Genomic DNA, 19,665 nt, shown 5'->3' with positions numbered 1-19,665 from the left:
TGAAAAGCATTGTCACACGCGGGGCCTACAGGCATTCAGAAGGGACCGATATGCCATGATCCCATGTGATGAAAGTCAGAACCACCCAAACAAGAAGAAAATGCTGCAGCGAATGGAAATGAATAGCCTAGTTGGGACACCGGGTGCTTCTTTGGAAAGGAGACTGGATTTATCACATTTTGCTTTCAAGCAGCCTTCACAGCCTCCTGCACTCTTCCCCCAGGGCAGCATTGGACAGCAGATGCATTGGGATGTCTGAAGGGCTCTGTGACAGAAGATCAGAGACCCATTATTAACCAGTGATTGGTTATTCTGGCTGTAACTTATTGACGGTGACAAGGAAAAAAAAAAGAAAGAAAAGTCTGCTGAAGGCAGATGGCAAACTGTTATTTCCTGTGTCTGATCTAAGCAGTAATTAAAGTCGCATGTTCAAAGGAGGATTTATTTCCTGGGAAATTGAAATAAATGGTAATTTTTAATGAACACCGAATGGATATTTGGAAGCCCGGGTTCTTTTATCCAGGGTGACAGAACGCGCAGAGCTCCACGTAGTCTACGGCCAGTTTGGACACGAGTGGAAAAGCTGAAGTCTGCAGCAGAGACATGTGACCATCTGATCAATCAGTGTGTCCTTCCTCCCACCCCTTACTCCTATGCCCAGGTAAGAAAGAAAGGAAAAGCTACACAGGAAATACAGCTGGGGCAGAGGAACCAGCTGTCAGTGTAATGTTCAGGGCAGCTCCACTCTGTGGCCCAGATTAGGACCATTAAACAATGGAAGTAGAGTCTGCTCCCACACAATTCCCCCAAGAGCCCCAGAAGAGGCTAGCACAGGGCACTTGGTGGTGTTGGGGGTGAGGGGGGGTTAGTCTAGTTCTATAGAGCCCATCTGCTGGGCTGAATGTAAATTCACCAAGTCCTGGGGTCTCAGTAAAGGTGGCCACCATCGGGTGACTTTTCCATCCTGGGAGGTCTGCAGACTGAGATAGCTGGAGAACCACTGTCCCCGGCAGCGCTCCAAGCTCTGCCTCTGATTTAATGGTGCTCATTGTCCTTTGCTGGGGTCACATCAAAGCCTTATAATCAAAACATTCCCCTTGCTGACTTTGAAAGGAAATGAACATGCTCAATATATAGCAGAGTATTCCTGCCAGGGCTTGTAACAAAGGCTGCTGTGAACATGCATCGTACTGCATGTCCAATCAGCCCAACCCCCAGTAGAGGGTGCACTGATGAATGGGAGGTGGGCAATAGGGGGCCACCAAAGATCAGCATTTGGCTAGGCAGCGGGGAGTCCAAAGCTACTGAGCAAAAGTCTTTGTGAGTCAGAGAGGGACTGGCCCTATTCTCAGCGGAGGGAGGTCGAGCCCAGATAGCGTGGCTCCGGGCAGCCACCTGGCTCTGCTCGAAAGCTGTTAAAGGGGAAGTATCGAGAGATCCACCAGCTCTCCAGACCTCTTCAGGGAAGAAGACACCACAGGCACGTAGCAATAACTATCCAGTATTAGCTGAACTCCAGGTGAGCAGCTGCGCTCTGGGGTTCCCGGCGTCATTGCTCTTGCTGCAAAAGGAGAGTTAGAAACCTTTCGCGCTGCCTCCCCAGCAGACACACGCCGCCGGAGCAAAGAACCCAGTACCTTGCACTTGCGTCTGGTACACGATGAAGTATTCAGCGGTCCCACAGCTCTCAAACTCCTCGCCGCTGCACTTCTGGGCACACAGCTGCTCATCCTCGCGCTCGTGGAGGGTGAAGAGCGTGGTGGGGAAGCCGCAGTGGCAGGAGACCCCCCCCAGGGCTGCCAGCGGGTATTCCTGGGGGGGAGCAAGGGACAGAGCCGCTTAGCTGGAGCCACCTGAAGCAGGCCAGGAGGCTGGGATGCGCAGTCCATTGCTGCCTGCCTGCCAGCTGCCACCTACCACCTGCGCCCACCTGCTTCCTGATCGCCACCAACTCAGCCCCAGACACAGGGCCCATTTCTGCTGCCATCAGAATTCAGGGCGAAGCTCCCATCATCTGCAAGGGCAGCATGGTCAGGCCCTTACTTTTTAACGCTGGGTCCGTGATTGAGCACAGTAGCCTGGGAAAGTGTTTCCTTTAGTTTTCCCAAGTTTAGTGGTTATCAAAGGGTCTGTCTACACTGCAGCTACACTTCAGCTACCACGCGGCCCAGCAAAACAGGAATAACAGCATTGGTGTTTGGGGCCAGTTCACAAGTCTTTGGGGTGACAGAAGCTTTTCCCTCTCTCTCTCACAATTCCTTTCTGGGTCAGGAGCTGGAAAAGTGCTGTGAATTACAAGAGTGACCGCTCCTGGTTAAATCCCAGGGGCGTAGGTTTACACTTAGGCCCTGATTCTGCACTGCGATCTGCATAGGCAGACTGCTGTCGATCTATCCATGGTACTTCGGTGGCCCCCCTTCACCAGAGCGCCTCACAATCTTTAAAGCCTGCTATTGTCCCCATTGTACAGATGGGGCACAGAGAGACTAAGGCCTAAATACACAAAAGGAGTTTGGCACCACTGCAATGTACAAACCCCCGCCCCACCCCCCTCCCCACATCTGACCCTGTAAGTGCCTAAACTCACTAGGCATCTACATTTCCATGTTAAAAGTTCCATAAGCACCTTTGCTGGTGCCTCTGGGTGGGCCTTCAGACACACCCCTCTCCTTGGCATCTCCCATTGGCTATCTTCGCACACACCCCTCTCCACACAGCAAGGGCTAATTCGGTTCAGGGCACAGAGTGCTTTGTAAATGAATTGTGTTCTGTGGGCCAGATTCCATTGTCAGAGGCACCCTGCAAACCAGCAGTACCTCCACTGCAGCCATTAGCTCTGCAGCCGTGTAACCATGCCTGGAATCGAGCCGGGCCAGGGGCGAGGGGTTTATTACTCCTGGTGACTCCGTCACAAAGCTGCATAGCTAGCAACAGCAGCTTGGCTTTGACAAAAACCAACCCAACCAGAGTTCTAGCATTTCCAGCGCCTCCTCGCCCAGCTGTGGCCCTGAATTCCAAACCACGGGGCTGGAAATTGCCGAGCTATTTGCTAGTGCAGAGTGTAATATATCTGGAGCTATGATACTCCTCTTAGAATCATGGCTTGATGCTGCTCCAGTAATTTGTGAGTTTGTCACCCAGAGTAAGGTTACTAAAAGCCCACAGACTGCATCTTCTGTGACCTCATTTGGATTTTAAAGTGCAGAGTTATGAGGGAACATTCAGAGACTGACAGGCAATTTAACACCCAGGGTTGTGGCAATGCTGGGTTAATCAAGGGGCTCAGTGCTCAGGATTTTATTTACACCTCCGAGAGCCAAGCTCTCAGGGGAACAAGAACAAAGCAGGGCTGAAGTGTGGAGCCGCTGCTCTCATATTTATCCAATGTGACAGAGTGCAGGGAACCTAATGGTTTTTAGTGGGGCTCTCTGGTCCGTTGAGCGGCTGAGGGAGCATGTTCACTGGGGTAGAGATGCAGACACAGCCAGGGAAAGCTGCTGAGTCTACATATATTGTTTTCAAATCCCTTTCTTAGCGTCCTGTTTGCCAGGCATCTGTTTGAGCTACATCTGTCTATGGCACTGAAATGTGACAGCAGGGAGACCTCCAGTGTCAGCAGATGCAGGACGGGAGGACCTCAATAGAGGACAGCCATTTAAGTATACGTTTGGGCATCCTCAGAGCTCATAGCAACCAAGTCCCAGGAAGCGCTGTCATTGCCAGACAATGGAGTTTCATTGGTTCATAACAGCATTTTATAAGGAAGTCCCCATGCACAGCTTCCTGTTTTGAGGGTGGCGATGTAGCCCTATGTGACACTTGTAATCTGTAGGGATTGTTTGCTGAGGAACTCCCTGCTGCAGACGGTTTGACCTTTACGTGATTAACATCTGCAGTTATATGAGCCATCAGAAAAATGAACAATCCTCATTCTTCAGGACATAAACTGTGACCAGAGTTGGGGTCAGGAAGGAAACTACCTTCCCCCATTACTATGGTATGGAATCCGCAGTTTCCTCTAACACATTCTCCTTTTTCCCATGTTGGGGGTCAGATTCTAGGCCACCAGTCTACTGCTGGAGGTGAAGCATTAATCTGTTATTTCTGGTCAGAGATCTGCCAGTAAATTTGTTTGTTTGCTTGTTTTCTTTCTTTCATTTTTTAAAAATTAACATTCAAACCCAATAGATTAAACACTGGTAAAATTCTCACAACACATGTTAACATTAAAGTCTGGCATGGAGGAGACCCTATGGAGTCATCTATATGGATCAAAGCATCGAGATAGGTAGTTTACCTTGTAACTGGCTGGCATAATGCTTCTGCTTTCCCACCCAGATGTTTCACTACTCAGCAAGACACTTGATTGGTGTGCAGTTTGGGCCAGAGAGACCCCCACCCCAGGGGCCAAGTCTCAACTCATGTAAATGGCGGTAGTGCCATTGATACCAAGGGAGCTACACTGAAGTAGAAGTAGATTCTCCACCCTAGAGGAGCAAAGTTGGGAGAGATGGGAGGTGCCAACTTATCCCAAAGATGCAAAGTTGGGAGGTGGCAACTTATCACAAAGATGCAAGTTCAACCAATTCACCATGCAGGAGCTAGGAACCATGCAATTCACAACTCAGAACTGTGTCTGCGCAGGTTGGAAAAGAGCCTTGACAGCATGGCAGGGAGCAGCCTAAGCAGGAGCTGTCCTTGCCCATGTTTTTGGGGCATTAAGAGAAAGAAAACAAGCTTTTGTCCAGCCCCATTCCTTCCCTTCTTACTCAGCTGCTGATTGTCGTGAGTGATGGGTTTGTCAAGGGTGATATCAAGGAACTCTCCTTCATGCAGGGCTGAGGTGCAGCACCAGACAGAATGTTGACCCCAGCTCACCCCCGGTAGCACTCTGGGTGAACATCCTCCCTCCACCATCAAGCCCGTTTACTTGAATGAATCAACTGGGTTTGAATAAAATAAGAACCAACAAGGGTGAAATCTGGCCCCGGTTACCAGTGTGATCAAACTCATGATGCCTAATGGCTCTTGGGTCATGGTGGGCTCATGGTCACCTAAAGGCCCTTGGGTAGCCTGCTTCCAAAAGGTTCAATGGAGCCTCCAGGATTATCAACCCCAGCCTTTGTTGGCAGTGTCAGCAAAAGGGCCAAAGACTGAAGAATAAGCTGTGTGACCCTCCAGTGATCTCATGAAACTATGGGACCATTCATGGCAAAATTCCCCCTCAAGGTTAAGCAGAATTACAACTTGTTCTCTTAAAAGTCCTATGCCCCATCCTCCATTCTTTGGGTCTCTTTCCCAAGGCCCCATTATTTCTTCAAGAGCCCTTTTCTTTCTTCTAGATCTTCTTTCGCTTGCCCATGCACTTTCTCCTCCCCCTTCCCACAATTTCTCTGGCCCCAATCCTCCGTCCTCTCTACTTCACACCTCAGCCTCCTGCATGGTCCTCCAGGATCATTGTTTTCTCTGCTCTCTTCCCCTTGGGACACAAATTCCAAGGTTGGGAATACACACTTTTCCTATTCACCTCTCGAGTCCAGTGAAAAGAAACTTGCCCAGCAACCTCAAGAACATGGGTAGGAGCTGACCCCAACCAAGACCCTCAGCTGGTGTGAATCAGCCTGGCTGCATTCACTTCAGTGGAGTGATGGCCACCACAGCAGCTAAGAATCTGTCCCACCATTTTAAAACGGGAAGCAGTTACTTGTTGTTTAGAAACAGTGGAGTCAAATCCTGGCAGGTTACACATTAAGCGAAAGGAGAAATTTAGTGATCCTCAGCATTGCCTTAGAACCTACTTTTTGTATGGCAAAGATACAAGCTGTAAATTTCACCTCTTGTAGTTTGGACACAAGCAATTATTCCATTAAATTGGATTAGAATGTATTGAGTATGATTTTTAACATGACTATTCTGAAGCAAATGCAGAGCTCTGGAAGGACTCTTAGCTTGATCCTTCCCCACTTGCACCCATGTTTCACCAGTCACTTCCTTGGCTCTAGTGGGGTTATTACTGATTTATGTCATTACAAACTGGAGGTGTGTGCCAGGTCCTTCGCTTACAGCCCCATTCGCTTCTCCTACCTACCTTTTCAGTGCAGAAGTCCACACACTTGTCCACAGACATGTTCAGCATCACCCCAGTCACAGGCAAAGCTAAGGAGACGTTGTCCGGCCAGTGGAAGCATCCGCGGAATATCGCACTGCCATCTGGAATAGAGAGAGCTGGTTAGTAAAAGTCCATGTGACGTGGAAGACGGAAAGTCTGGTTCACTGGCAATAATGTTTGTAGTGCCAAGAGACGAGAGACGAGACTCTCTGAGAGCCTTTCATGGTCTTCTCCACCTTCCACCACCCATCCCACCACAAAACCTGGGCAATCAATCCACCCAAACCCAATCCTTACTTCTGGCTGCAAACGCTAGCCTCAGCAACAAGTAATCTGACACTCCCAACTGAACAAACCTTCCTGACTGATGCAAAAAGCCTCCACTCCAAATCCTCCTCCACACAAAGGCATGAGAGATAGGTTATAGATCCTTGCCACACATGCCGGTTCCATGCAGTTCCCTAGTACCTTGGGCTAGTTCCATGAAGAGAGGGCCAGTATGAATGAGTCTGCAACCACCTACATATCTCTAACAGACCAATGTGGACTGGCTGGTAACAGGGCTGGCTACCATCGACCTCATCAGGGTTTGAATTCATGGTGAAAAGCTCCAACCCCTTGAGCAATCTCGTCTCTTCACTACCACAGATTTATCAAGGTCCCTTCCCCTTATTCTCAGGAAACGATCCAACTTTCACTACAATTTTAAGTTAAATAAGCCTCTGGTACAGTAGGGGAGCCAGTTCTAACTGAATACCATTAGCTGTACTCTGAGAAAGCACCTAGAACATTACCCAGAAAAATACTCTTTGCTGCCTTGAATAAAAATGCACCAGTTGAACTACAAATGCCTCATGTTTATTCTGAGAGGTTATCTGGAAAACAAACAGCAGCACAAACTCAATGAGAATCTGTCTCCCCATAGACTTTCTTTGCTGTTTAATTCCTTATCCTCTGTTCTATGCAGCTTGTTTCTTTTTTCTCTTGCTATACAAGGAGAGTATTGAGCAGCCTGATTAAGGATCATTGCTTCCAGACACCAATTTCCCCCCTCACTCAGCTACTCTGTGCTTTTTTCCAGCCAGCCTAGAAAGGATGTCAACTGGAATGCCATTCTGGAGGAGGAAGACCTGTCTCCTGAGCTCTGAGATGTTGTGCACTGTGGTTATGGTGTGAGTGCACCCACTGGCATACAGTTATACATTAGCCTGGCACTTTGTGTCTGATCTCCATCATTTCACGAAGGCAGAGTGTATCTTGGAAAGTCTCCGGCCTGATTTGCTTGAAGCCATAGATGACCCGTGACTGCCAATGGTGGGGCAGACGGGAAGAGTGAATCATAGAATCTCACGGTTGGAAGGGACCTCAGGAGGTCATCTAGTCCAACCCCCTGCTCAAAGCAGAACCCATCCCCAATTTTTTGCCCCAGATCCTAAATGGCCCCCTCAAGGATTGAACTCAGAACCCTGGGTTTAGCAGGCCAATGCTCAAACCACTGAGCTATCCCTCTCCTCAGGCATTTTGTAGCGTCCTGTATGAAAGGTCAGGGTGTTCTGCTGCTAAGTGTTCTGCTGTCTGAGCGTTCTGTTTATTCTGATGCGTTTTTAGAACAAACATCGCAATGGTCATCCCTAAAAAGTCAACATTTGCCCACAGTGACCACAGTGCGGTAGTTACATACCCCAGTATGGACTTATACGTGGCAAAGAAAATGACCCTGGTGTCTCCGATATTGTATGTTATGAATTTCCACACACAAAAACCAACCAACCAGCTTCAAAGCTGAGCTGGGTGAAATTTGTTGACCAAAACTTTTTTCAACCTGAAACGCAGGTTCGGTGCCACTGAACATTTTGTGAATTCATGTCAGTTTTGCTGAATTGTTTCAATCAGGAAAAAAAAACCTACAAAAATAAAATCTGGAAACAGCATAACATTTCATTTCAACATTTTCAAAATTAAACGTTCTGCTGTTTCAATTTGAAGTGACTTTTTGTTTAGAGATTTCCTTTGTTTAGTTTAATAAATTCAAAAACATCTTCACATGTTCAAATCTGATATGAAACATTTCATTCAACTGTAATTGAACTTTTCCCCAACTTTTTAATTTGCCAAAAAAAAATTTAAAAATGCAATTTTGGTTTGACCCGAAGTGATTTTTTCCCCTGTTTTTGAATTGCCAGTAAACCAAAAAATTATAGGGGGTGGACGTAGACATGCTGGGGGTGTGGCAGACCTCCTGGCTTGAAGTGGTTTCCATCATATACCAGGGTTACAGTTTGGTACAATGGCTCTCAACACCTCCACTATACCATGCAAAAAATCCATTATTCATACACTTTTACTTCCAACTAAAGTGGCTGCTAGTTTAGATTAAGGAAAAATTCAGTGAGTGAATAAAAATAAACAAGAGAAACAGAGTGAGCACGGTGCATGAGCCTCATGGTAACAGGCTGCAGCAACTCTGAGAACAAAATGGCTGATGTTTTGGAAATATAAAGAAGCAGTACACAGAAAACGAAGTCATCCCAGGTACATGGCTGCCTACGTCACATGACAATGGGGTAACTGTTGATTAAAACTGACTTTTTAATGGAACCATGCCATAGGTGTGTATCAACAATGGCTTTGCGCAAAGAGGGTTAGCTTCCCAGAGTATTTTGGCAGCAAAGCACCAATTGGAGTACTCCACTCCCTTCTGGTCTTCTCAGAGCAATGCCAGTGCCATGAACAATTTGTGAGTGTTCATTTGCATTTTTCTAATTTGATTTCTTCTGGCTTTCCTGTGGGACAGCCTGGCAAAAACCCCAAACCGTTCCTGCCGGAGATCTTAGACACAACCAAGTATCACTGTAAATGATCATTCTCCTGACTGGATAGAGTCTTTCTCTCTCCCTTTGACATTTAAGTACTTGCTAATGAGCCCCACAAGTCTAGGGGCTTAAAGATGAAGGGAGGCTGAATACAATGAATCTGAAATTACAGGCAAGATTCACAAAAACCCATTTCTGACTCATTAAAGAAACACTCTGCATTCACAGATGCCTCTGCCTTTCTGTCTCTCTCTTCTTTCCCTCTCCTTTGGCTGTGTTACAGTTAATCCGCCTGTCCAAATCACTTAATAAGGGTACACCCCTTCCATTCACAACCCTGGCTCTGTTTATGCAAAGTGGGTCTTTATTATCTTGAAGGGAGGTTATGGGTTTTCCTGGCAGCAAAAGTGATCTGCTAAAGTCACCTTGTACTTAGAACATGCACCAGTGAATTACTTTCCTGAAATGGGGAAATTTCCCTCAAGGAAGGAGTCTGTATTTTGGACAAAGTCTGGTGTTTAGAGCAGCAGTGAACTGGAAGGCAGGACTCCTGGGTTTCAAGTCCAGCATCTGCCACTGATTTACTGTGCAACTTTGGTCAAGTCACTAGATTACTTAGGCCCAGCTTCAAGTGTAAAATTGCCACCATCACTGATCACCAGGGGATAGCTATACCCACATAGAAAATATGAGTTTCAAGTTGATGGCATCCCTTTAAAAGCCTGTTAACACCCAACAAACAATATAAGAAAAACCAAGCAGCCATTGCACCTCCAGAACCTTCAGGCTTGGTTTCTGATCATTTGTTTCTACTGCCTCGTTTTAAGGCACAATCCAAGCTCGACTGTACCTGCCTAACACAGATGTAGGTAGGAAGCTGGGATTTAACCCCAAACTATCACAACTCTTTTTCTGGGCTCAGCATGACCTTCCTCTAGGGAAGTCACTGCGATGGGGGAGTATCACAAGAGGGTCTCCTCCAGAGGGCACTGAAGGACCTACCATACACCCAGATTTCAGAGTAGCAGCCGTGTTAGTCTGTATTCACAAAAAGAAAAGGAGTACTTGTGGCACCTTAGCGACTAACAAATTTATCTGAGCATAAGCTTTCGTGAGCTACAGCTCACTGAATGCATCTGATGAAGTGAGCTGTAGCTCACGAAAGCTTATGCTCAAATAAATTTGTTAGTCTTTAAGGTGCCACAAGTACTCCAACCATACACTGTGACACCCCTGAAAACAAGCAAGACATATACATTTACTGAGTTACATTATTAGATAGTTGGGCCAAAGACAGCAGATGCATTCCTTTAGATGTAAAGTGACTAGCTAATTATAAAACAGGCATGGCCTCTAGTCTAGATCTGAGGCCGCTATCAGTCAACCTGTGGAACTCCTTATCAGAGTGAAGGCCAAGACTATAACAGGGTTCAAAAAAGAACTAGCTAGATTCATGGAGGATAGGTCCATCAATGGCTATTAGCCAGGATGGACAGGGATGGTGTCCCTAGCCTCTGTTTGTCAGAAGCTGGGAATGGGAGAGAGGGGATGTTTCACTTGGTGATTGATTACCTGTTCTGTTCTGTTCACTCCCTCTGGGGCACCTGGCATTGGCCACTGTCAGAAGACAGGATACTGGGCTAGATGGACCTTTGGTCTGACCTAGTATGGCTGTTCTTATGTTCTTATATAAAACCTACCACCTTGGGAAATCCCTGTAATAACTAGTCCTCATCAACAAAACCGTGGCAGAATGAATCCTTTGTAATATTAAAAAATGGACATCCCTTGAGTAATCAAGTACATTTCTGCTCCATTAGAGATGGTCGATGGGGAAAGAGGGCATCGATCAGCAAGCTGTTACTGGCTACCTGGGGCCAGAGGTAAGCTCAATGAATTGAAAGGGTCTAACTTCCGGTGGACCAATCAGCTAGTTCTTTTAGTGACTATCGGCTACTCTCATAATCAGCTAATTCCATACTGTGTCTGGATTCTAAAGATGTGCAGCACCCAGGTGTACAAAGTTTGTATTACATATGGAATCAGAATGAAAGTCTCCAATAGTTTCAATGCAGTGTCACTTGCAAATTGCAAATCCCGCTCTTCCTATTGATGGTTATTATGCTAGGTGCCTCCAAGCCCCAGTCAAAGCATCAGGGTTCCATTGTGCCAAACAAATCAAGAAGGCAGGCCCTGCCCCAGAGAGAAGTATCAGGCAGGACACAACAGATGGATTAAGCAATCAGGCAACGTGGGAAGACTGAAAGACTAGATACCTTGACTGACTACTAGAGCAAACAATCAGTGTGCCAGCCAGGTTATGATTTAACACAGGCCACCGGCACCGCCAAGTGATGGGGCGAGGAACTGCACCTTAACAGGCATAGAAATCCCCCTCAGAGCCTGTGCTTCCAATTGTTCTGAAGTGCTCAGCTACCTCGGTGGCTGGCACAGTAGCAAAGACAGAGGGCGTCACTACTGCACCGATAGAACACGGGTCTCTCGTAGGAATCTCGCCACCACTCACTCCTGCCTGCTTCCCATATGGGTGCATCCTGCGACCTCCTTGTCTGCTCTCCCTGCTGATCTCCCTGCTGGCTGGAGAAGCCAGCTCAATTTTCCAGCCAGCTGAACCTGGCCTCCCTCCTCCCACCGAAATGACTTGGCTTTTGACCGCTCTCATGAATCAGCAACAACATCTCTCCAGAGCCACCTCCAGCCTTTGCTCTTTAATGAGCATTTATTTTTCCTGAGGTCTAAACCACCCTCTGGAGTGAGCTCGTCAGATTGAAGTTATCAGCAGTGGAGGTGATCAGAATTTCGCATCCCTCTGGAAGCTCATAGGCCAACCTCATTAGTCAAGTTATTGATGCATGGCCACTCGGTTAATACTTCCTTTCCAAGCATGGTATGCCTTATCCATGGGAGACTCATGTGGAGGACTCTTAAAGGACACTGAGAACATTCTGCCAGAGAGAGATTCCTGGCTGATGTCAAAAGCGGGATGATGAAGTAGGGGAGCCTAACCCTTCTCTTCATGGCATTTCACCGAGGAGACACTTACTGCAGAAGAAAACTTCATACTTCCATAGCACCTTTCATCTCAATCATTACTGCTCTTCTGGTACCATCTAGAGGGCCCAGTTGAGATCCCAGTGTGCTAGGTCCTGTCCATACCAGTAGAGAGAGAGAGTCTTTGTCCCAAAGGACTTACAATCTAAATAGACAGATGAACCCCCACGTTATGGGTGAGGCACTGAAAGACACATAGATTAATCAATTTGTCCAAGGTCACACAGGGAGTCTGTGGCACAGCCAGGGACTAAACCTAGATCTCTTGAATCCCAGCTTGTCTCTTAACCACAAGAATGTCCTTTCTCTCTGCTGCACCCTCAAAGCACTTTATAGCCCTATGAATGAGGGGAACACCCCACCAGAAAGATAGATAGAATTATCCCCATTGTAAGATGGGGAAACAAAGGCAGAGAAATGTTACAGAGCCACATTTTCACTGAAGGGTTCAGTCTATCAGCGGTGTCTCCTTCACCATTTCAGTCCACAGACAGGGATCAATTCCTACACATCGTCTTCTATCTGCTTCTTCCCCCACCCCCACCCCCACCAACCCCGCAGATTCTGTGTGCCTGGAGAGCATTTGCTGAGTCCTATTATGATAACGATCTGCAGTCGCCTAATGGCTGTGAAGCTAGATTTGCTAATGGCATTTGAATGAGTCATTTCGAGCTGCGACAAAACAAGGGCAAAAGCAATTTGCCGGGAATGAGCTTCATTCCTTCTGTGTGAGGCCTTTCCAGTGAGACGCACATTGCTGCATTTTGCTGGTTGCTTATGTCACAAAACAGGAGGGAAAGCCCAGGAGCAAAGTCTATCTCTATTTTTATCCTCTCCTGGGATACCCACCACACTGTGCCTGGGGAGAAGATTCTGTCTCTTCTCCTGGACCTGCCCTGACCCTTTGTCAGGGAACCAGATGGTCCTTGTTCATCTGAATTTCACCCTTTGCTTGAGGGGAGGTTGTTGCCTGAGGAACAAAGAGATTTCCAGGGTTCCCCCTGACAAACGGACAGTCTGTGTCTCATGTGGTTCTCCCTGTCCATGTTATAAATGCTCAGGAGCTGATCAGGTACTACTGGAAATGATACCCCATTCCACTGTAGTAGAAGAGAAGCTATATTCGCTCTCCAAGGCTGATGAGCAAAGGCCAACAGGGATGTCAAGAGAAAGCTGTTGATTTAAGAATGGAGACCAGAGGGGTCTCTGATTGGTGAAGGCGGCGAAGTTTTCACAGAGAATCGCTCTCCTAAAGGGGCTGGAACAGCAGGTGACCTGCTCATCAGAGCAACCTGCTGAATCGGATCTTTAGAGCCGTAGACCAGGTGAATTCACTGTCTGGGCATCCCAACGTCTTTGGCCAGCACAGTCCCGCTCAGTTTGTTACAGACTGGCAGTCTTTGAGAAAGTTTGCATATACAGCTCTAAGTTACCAAAAGATTCAGGTTTTCTGGACAGACAGACAATCAAGCTGGTTCTTATATTATTCAAATGGATGCTCCACTCTCTAATAAAAGTAATAATGCAAAAAGGCAGGAGGGTTCAATTAACAGTTCTGTTTTGTAATTGGGGGGAAAACGGATGATGTAGTCATATTATCATATGATGATGAAATATTTTTCCTTCTTTCAGTACCTAAAGATGATATTCAGCAGCAGCTACTAGAATTAAACATTCCACGTGCATCCAGTAGTTTTAAAAGAGATTGCCAAGGTACTGTTTGAATCATCAATGTTGTTTCGATAAGTCTTAGAATGCTGGGGAAGTTCCAGAAGTCTGGAAGACAGCTAATGTTGTGCCAATGTTTAAAAAGGGTAAACAGGATGACCGGGTAATTATGAGCCGATCAGCCTGACATACATCCCAGGCAAACTAATGGAATGGCTGATATGGGATTGATTAAAAAGAATTAAAGGAGAGTACTATAATTAATGCCAATCAACATGCATTTATGGAAAATAGATCTTGTCAGACTAACTTGTTATCTTTTTTGATGAGATTACACATTTGGCTATAAAGGTGTTGATGGGATATACTTAGGCCTTGTCTATACTACAAAGTTTTGTCGGCAAAAGTTATGCCACTTTAACTAAAACCACTGTTGCATGTCCACACTAGCTTCTTGTGTCGACCGGGTGCATCCACACTAACAGCTCTTGCATCGACACAGAGAGCAGTGCACTGTGGTAGCTATTCCACTGTGCAACTGGCCACAGAGTGCTCTGGGAAGGGTTTGCAATGCCTCAGGGGACAGGAACAGCATCACATGACACAGGTTTCTCAATCCCATCCTTCCAGGGGCATCCAAGTAGATTGTCAGCTGCTTTTCACCCCACTGAAGGGGTGTGGGGAGAGGAGAGCGGTGTGTCGGGCGGGGGAGACAGCAGGCTGACTGATCTATTCTGAGGCAGGGGGTAGGGGACACCCTCCCACATCAGCGCCTGGCTCTGCTCGGCACACTGGTCTCTCCTGAAGCAGCCCGCTCCGCCTGCCGGCTTATGGTTCTGCGATTCCCTCCGGGTTCTCCCACAGCCTCCTCATCTGTGGGGAGCAGCATCCCGAGCTGCTCTGGGAGCTCTCCATGCTGAGGAGTGTCAAAGCAGCGCAGCGGTCCCATCCCTGCAGTAGCAGTCTGCCTGCTGCTGTGCTCCTGTGCAGGGCAGAACAGGAGCCTCCACGTTAATCATTTGCTCTTTGTTCCCCCCACGGAGCCGCACGCTCAGCTGTCGGATTCTTCCCGGAACGTTGAAAAGGGAGGGGCGCATGTCTGCAGGGCAGCAGAGATCAAACCAGTGAGCAGAGCAGTCACGGCAGGCATTGTGGGGATACTGGGGGAAGCCAGTTCTGTCGACAGAACAAACAGCGGAGTCTGCACTGATGCTTTGTCGCTTTAACTTTGCCGCAAAAGCTCTATGCCTCTTGTTGAGGTGGTTTTGTTTTGTCGACAAAACAGCAGAGTTTTGCTGCCAGAAGTAGCTTTGTAGTGTGTTTACCTTCCCTGTTTGTAGTGTAGCATAGACAAGGCCTTAGACTTATGTAAGGCTTTTGACTTGGTACCATGTGACATTTTAATTAAGAAACTAGAACTGGCCAAAATAAACATGGCACACATCACATGGATTAAAAACTGGATGACTGATAGGCCTCAAAGTGTAACTCTAAAAGGGGAATGACTCTTGCCAGTGGGGTCCTGCAGGAATCAGTTCTTGGCCCCATGCTATTTAACATTTTTATCAATGATGTGAAAGGAAACTTAAAATCATCACAGATGAAGTTTGCAGATGACACAAAGACTGGGGGAAGTGATATGTATGAAGAGGGCAGGTCATTGATACTGAGCGATCTGGATCACTTGGTAAGCTGGGCACAAGCAAACAATATGTATTTTAATACAGCTAAATGTAAAGTCATACATCTAGGAACTAAGAATGCAGGCCATACTTGCATAAGGGGGGACTCTATCCTAGGGAACAGTGACTCTAAAAAGGACTTGGAGGTTGTGGTGGATAATCAACTGAACATGAGCTCCCAGTGTGATACTGTGGCCAAAGGGCTAATGTGATCACTGAAGTACAAATGGGAATCTCGAGTAGCAGTGGGGAGATTATATTCCCCCTGTATTTGACACTGACTGCTACTGCAATACTGCATGCAGTTCTGGTGTCCACAATTCAAGATGCTGATAATGGACAGGGTTCAGAGAAGAGCCATGAGAATGATTCAAGGATTGGAAAACCTGCCTTATAATGATAGACAGAAGCAGCTCAATCTGCTTAGTTTAAGACTGAGAAGTTTAAGGAGTGACTTGATCACAGTCTATAAGTGTCTACGTGGGAAACAGAAATTTGATATTAAAGGGCTCTTCTGGCTAGCAGACCAAGGTATAATAAGATCTAGCAGCTGGAAGTTGAAGCTAGACAAATTCAGGCCTGGTCTACACCTAAAATGTAAGTCAACCTAGCTAAGTTGCACAGAGCTGTGAAAAATTTCACTCCCTGAGCATTGCAGTTAGGTCGACATAACCCTCACTGTAGACATGGCTGGGTCAACCAAAGGCATCTTCTGTCAACCTAGCTACCAGCTCTGGGAGAAAAACCCAGTCTGTTGATGTAGGGAGTGTGCACTAGCACAACTGCAGCATTGTCGCTGTGCCACTGGAGTGGCTGTACTGTAGGCACCTTCAAACTAGCAATAAGGCACAGAGGGGGATTTAAGCAGGGGAGCAACTTATCAACTGGCAATTTTTAAATCAAGACTGGATATTTTTCTAAAAGATCTGCTCCAGGGCAAAGGGGAATTAATTCAGGGATGTTCACTGGCCTGTGTTGTATAGGAACGATCACAGTGGTTCCTTCTGGCTTTATAAGCTATGAAATAACATCTGAATAAAACACCCATTCCACCCAGGAACAGCTCAGCCTGTGAGGAACATCTTGCTGCAGGCAACACCTGTACAGATAAAATCAAATCTGGAAAGTCCAAGGTATCCTGATGTGAAGATCATACCTTAGCACAACCTCAGCTATCACCTTATCAGCACACTACAAATAAGCTGCTCTTCAGATCTCATGTTCTGGCCTGAGACTGTCAGGAGACATGAGTTCTTTCCCCAGACCTGCCGCAGGCCTCCTGAACAAATCACTTCCGCTCTCTGTGCCTCAGTTTCCCCACTGGAGAAATGGGGATGATCATTCTGAGTGACCTTACTGAGGGGGTTTAGGAGCCTTAATTCAGTGGTACCTGAAAAGCTGTCTGGGATCACTGGATGGAAAGTGCTATAGGACACTTCTGTACTGTAACCGCTGCCCATCATGCAGACCAGTATTGTCTCATTGTTTACATCTACTCCTCTGTCCGTCTGTTATCTCCTGTCTCACACTCAGACTGGAAGCTCTTTGCAGCAGGAACTGGCTTTCTGAGCTGTGTTTGTACAGGGCCTAGCACAATGGGGTCCTGGCCGATGCCTGGGGCCGCTAGGTACTACAGTAACACAAATAATCAACAGTATAGACAACTTATAGGGCCATCTCAAATAATAAGTAGTAACAGCAAAGTGGAATCCATTATCTAGCTCAGTGGTTTGAGCATTAGCTTGCTAAACCCAGGGTTGTGAGTTCAATCCCTGAGGGGGCCATTTGGGGCAAAAATTGGGGATTGGTCCTGCTTTGAGCAGGGGGTTGGACTAGATGATCTCCTGAGGTCTCTTCCAACCCTGATATTCTATGATTCTATGATCTATTATTATCTGTTGCTAAACCAGTCTGAGTTGCAGACTCAAGTCATTTGAGATCTGTATGCTCCAGGCTGCTCACATTCCAGCCAGGCACTGTCTGTCCCAAACAAAAACGATTATGCCTCTGTTTTCAATCGGAGAAATTCAAATCATTTGGCATATTTACCAAGCAATCACTCAGGAAGACTTTGGTCTGCCTGGCAGGAATGAACTAATTAGCCAGGCTCACTGCATAGCCGGTGCTGGCTTAAGTATGGAAGTATTGTAAGTATGCAATCCGATTCAGACAGTCCATTTCTCAGCTCTTCTGTAATCCTGCAAATAATCCTGACATCTGCAACTCAGCATTAAGGTTAATGGGATCTGACAGGTCCATGCTGACACACCTTTCGCTGTAAATTAATAACACAGCTTCTCTAAGAGAACGTCAGCTCCTTAAGACTCTCTCTCTCTCCCCACTACTCTGTTTCTGGCAAACGCTAATGCCAGCTCACTGCAAGGGAAAGGCCTTTTGATTATAAGAAGTGTCCTTTCGGTTTGTAACATCGTTAACATTTCAGGACAGCTGCTGAGGGAGACGCGCCGATGCTGCAGTTTTAATGGAGAACATTTCACCACTTACAACGGAAGACACAAACAAGCACAAGGTTGCCGCGGACTTTGCTTTTGACAACAAGGGTGGGATGCACCTAAACAAGCAAACTGCACGTCACTGGGCAATGCAGGAGTTCCCCCATGTTTTCGCTGGGCGGACCACATTTCGACACTCAGATTGACTCATGGATGCTTTCCCACCCATAGAATCAGAGAAGTTTAGGATTAGAAGAGACCTCAGGAGGTCACCTAGTCCAACCCCCTGCTCAAAGCAAGACCAACCCCAACTCATCTGCCCCCTCCCATAACATAACTCTGGCAACCACGTCCCTGTCAACCCGAAAACGTCACAGTAGGGAAATAGTGAATGGATTTTGAGTTTCTTTTAATGCAGGTTAGCCCCTGGGAGCCAGTGCCATGCAACTAGCTGGTTCTCTGAGAACCACCACCAAGTGCTCTGCAGTCCATGGACCACACTTTGAGAACCTCTGCTGTGATCTGTAAGGGCTGCTTCCTTGGGCAAGTAACCTGGTCTTTTTTGATCTCAGCCAGGCCAGGCAGAGAACTGGGAGAAAATCAGTGGAAACACAATGAGAGGCAACCTAGTGCCGGGGAGTGGGAGTGGAGTGGTATTCAGGAGACCTACATTCTGGTCCCACCTCTGCTGCTGACCTGAGCAAGTCTCTCATCATTGGCTGTCTTGCCAAAGGTGCATTAGAGATCATTCTGCAATGTCTTGTTCTGAGGCCGTGGCCTTGCCTCCCCTCGTAGATCAAAAGGACCACCAGATCATCTCAGCTGACCTCCTATCACAGCCCATCAACACCCTCCGCCCTAACACCCGCACGCTAAAACCAACCCCCAAAGTGAGACAAAAGTTTTACCGCCCTCAGATTTCTGCTTCTACAACTACCCCATGGTACTTGATATTAACATGGAATCTTGTTCTCCTGTAGTTCAAACCCCAGGGCTTCCCAGTGCTCAGATCTACATGTTAGCCACGTACTGCCTTGTATCTTTGTAAGGGTTCCTTTCAAGAAAAAAAATCTGGCATGTAGTTCATCACAGAAAGCACATGGCATCGAGTTTTCCTCTTTTCGTTATTTGTTGCTAAATTATGCCAGTGAAGTCGATCAATCCCTATTAAAATGATTATGGCAAGACCCCAGTCAGAGTAATTTGACGGCTGCTGCACACTTCACCATCACTACGACGCCGTTCTTTGCAGCTTCTGCCAAAGAGTGTCAGATAAAAGGCTTAGAATGGGGGGTAATTACAGTATTATGCAACTTAACTGGAAGCCAAAGGAATCCCTTTAAAGGAGAGTGGGAGAGAGCCTGTGTTCGAAGGAGAGTGGAATGGAAGTCCCCTCATTCCTTTATGGAGCCCGGGTATATTCTTCATCTCCTAGAGCAGGGATGGCCAACCTGGGGCTCCAGAGCCCCATGCAGCTCTTCAGAAGTTAATATGCTGCTCCTTGTTTAGGCACCGACTCCGGGGCCAGAACTACAGGAGCCAACTTTCCAGTGTGCCGGGGGGGGAGAGAGGGGCTCACTGCTCAACCTCTGGCTCTGCCACAGGCCCTGCCCCCACTCCACCCCCTCCCCTGAGCCTGCCGTGCCCTCGCTCCTTCTCCTCCCCCCAGAGCCTCCTGCATGCCACGAAACAGCTGATCGGGAGGTGCAGGGAGGGAGGGGAAGGGGCTGATCGGTGGGGCTGCCTTTTGGGCAGGAGGCGCTGGGAGCCGGGGAGGAGCTGATGAGGGGGCTGCTGACGTATTACTCTGGCTCTTTGGCAATGGACATTGGTGAATTCTGGCTCCTTCTCAGGCTCAGGTTGGCCAT

At 47.3% G+C, this 19,665-nt stretch overlaps 1 protein-coding gene across 1 annotated transcript in view; it reads right to left on the bottom strand.

Annotated features, from left to right (window-relative positions):
• The window catches only part of WSCD2 (WSC domain containing 2), a 138,855-nt gene that overhangs the window by 29,258 nt on the left and 89,932 nt on the right, over positions 1-19,665 (bottom strand). The window contains exons 5-6 of the mRNA XM_038372702.2: positions 6,089-6,210; positions 1,638-1,812 (exon numbers count right to left, since the gene is read on the bottom strand). Of these exons, the coding sequence (XP_038228630.1) occupies positions 1,638-1,812; positions 6,089-6,210 (297 nt within the window). The remainder of the gene's footprint in view (positions 1-1,637; positions 1,813-6,088; positions 6,211-19,665) is intronic.

The sequence above is a fragment of the Dermochelys coriacea genome, chromosome 15 (assembly GCF_009764565.3).
Source record: "Dermochelys coriacea isolate rDerCor1 chromosome 15, rDerCor1.pri.v4, whole genome shotgun sequence".
NCBI classification, from domain to species: Eukaryota; Metazoa; Chordata; order Testudines; family Dermochelyidae; genus Dermochelys; species Dermochelys coriacea.
The sequence above is the reverse complement of the archived record's forward strand: the minus strand, read 5'-3'. Positions and strand labels throughout refer to the sequence as shown.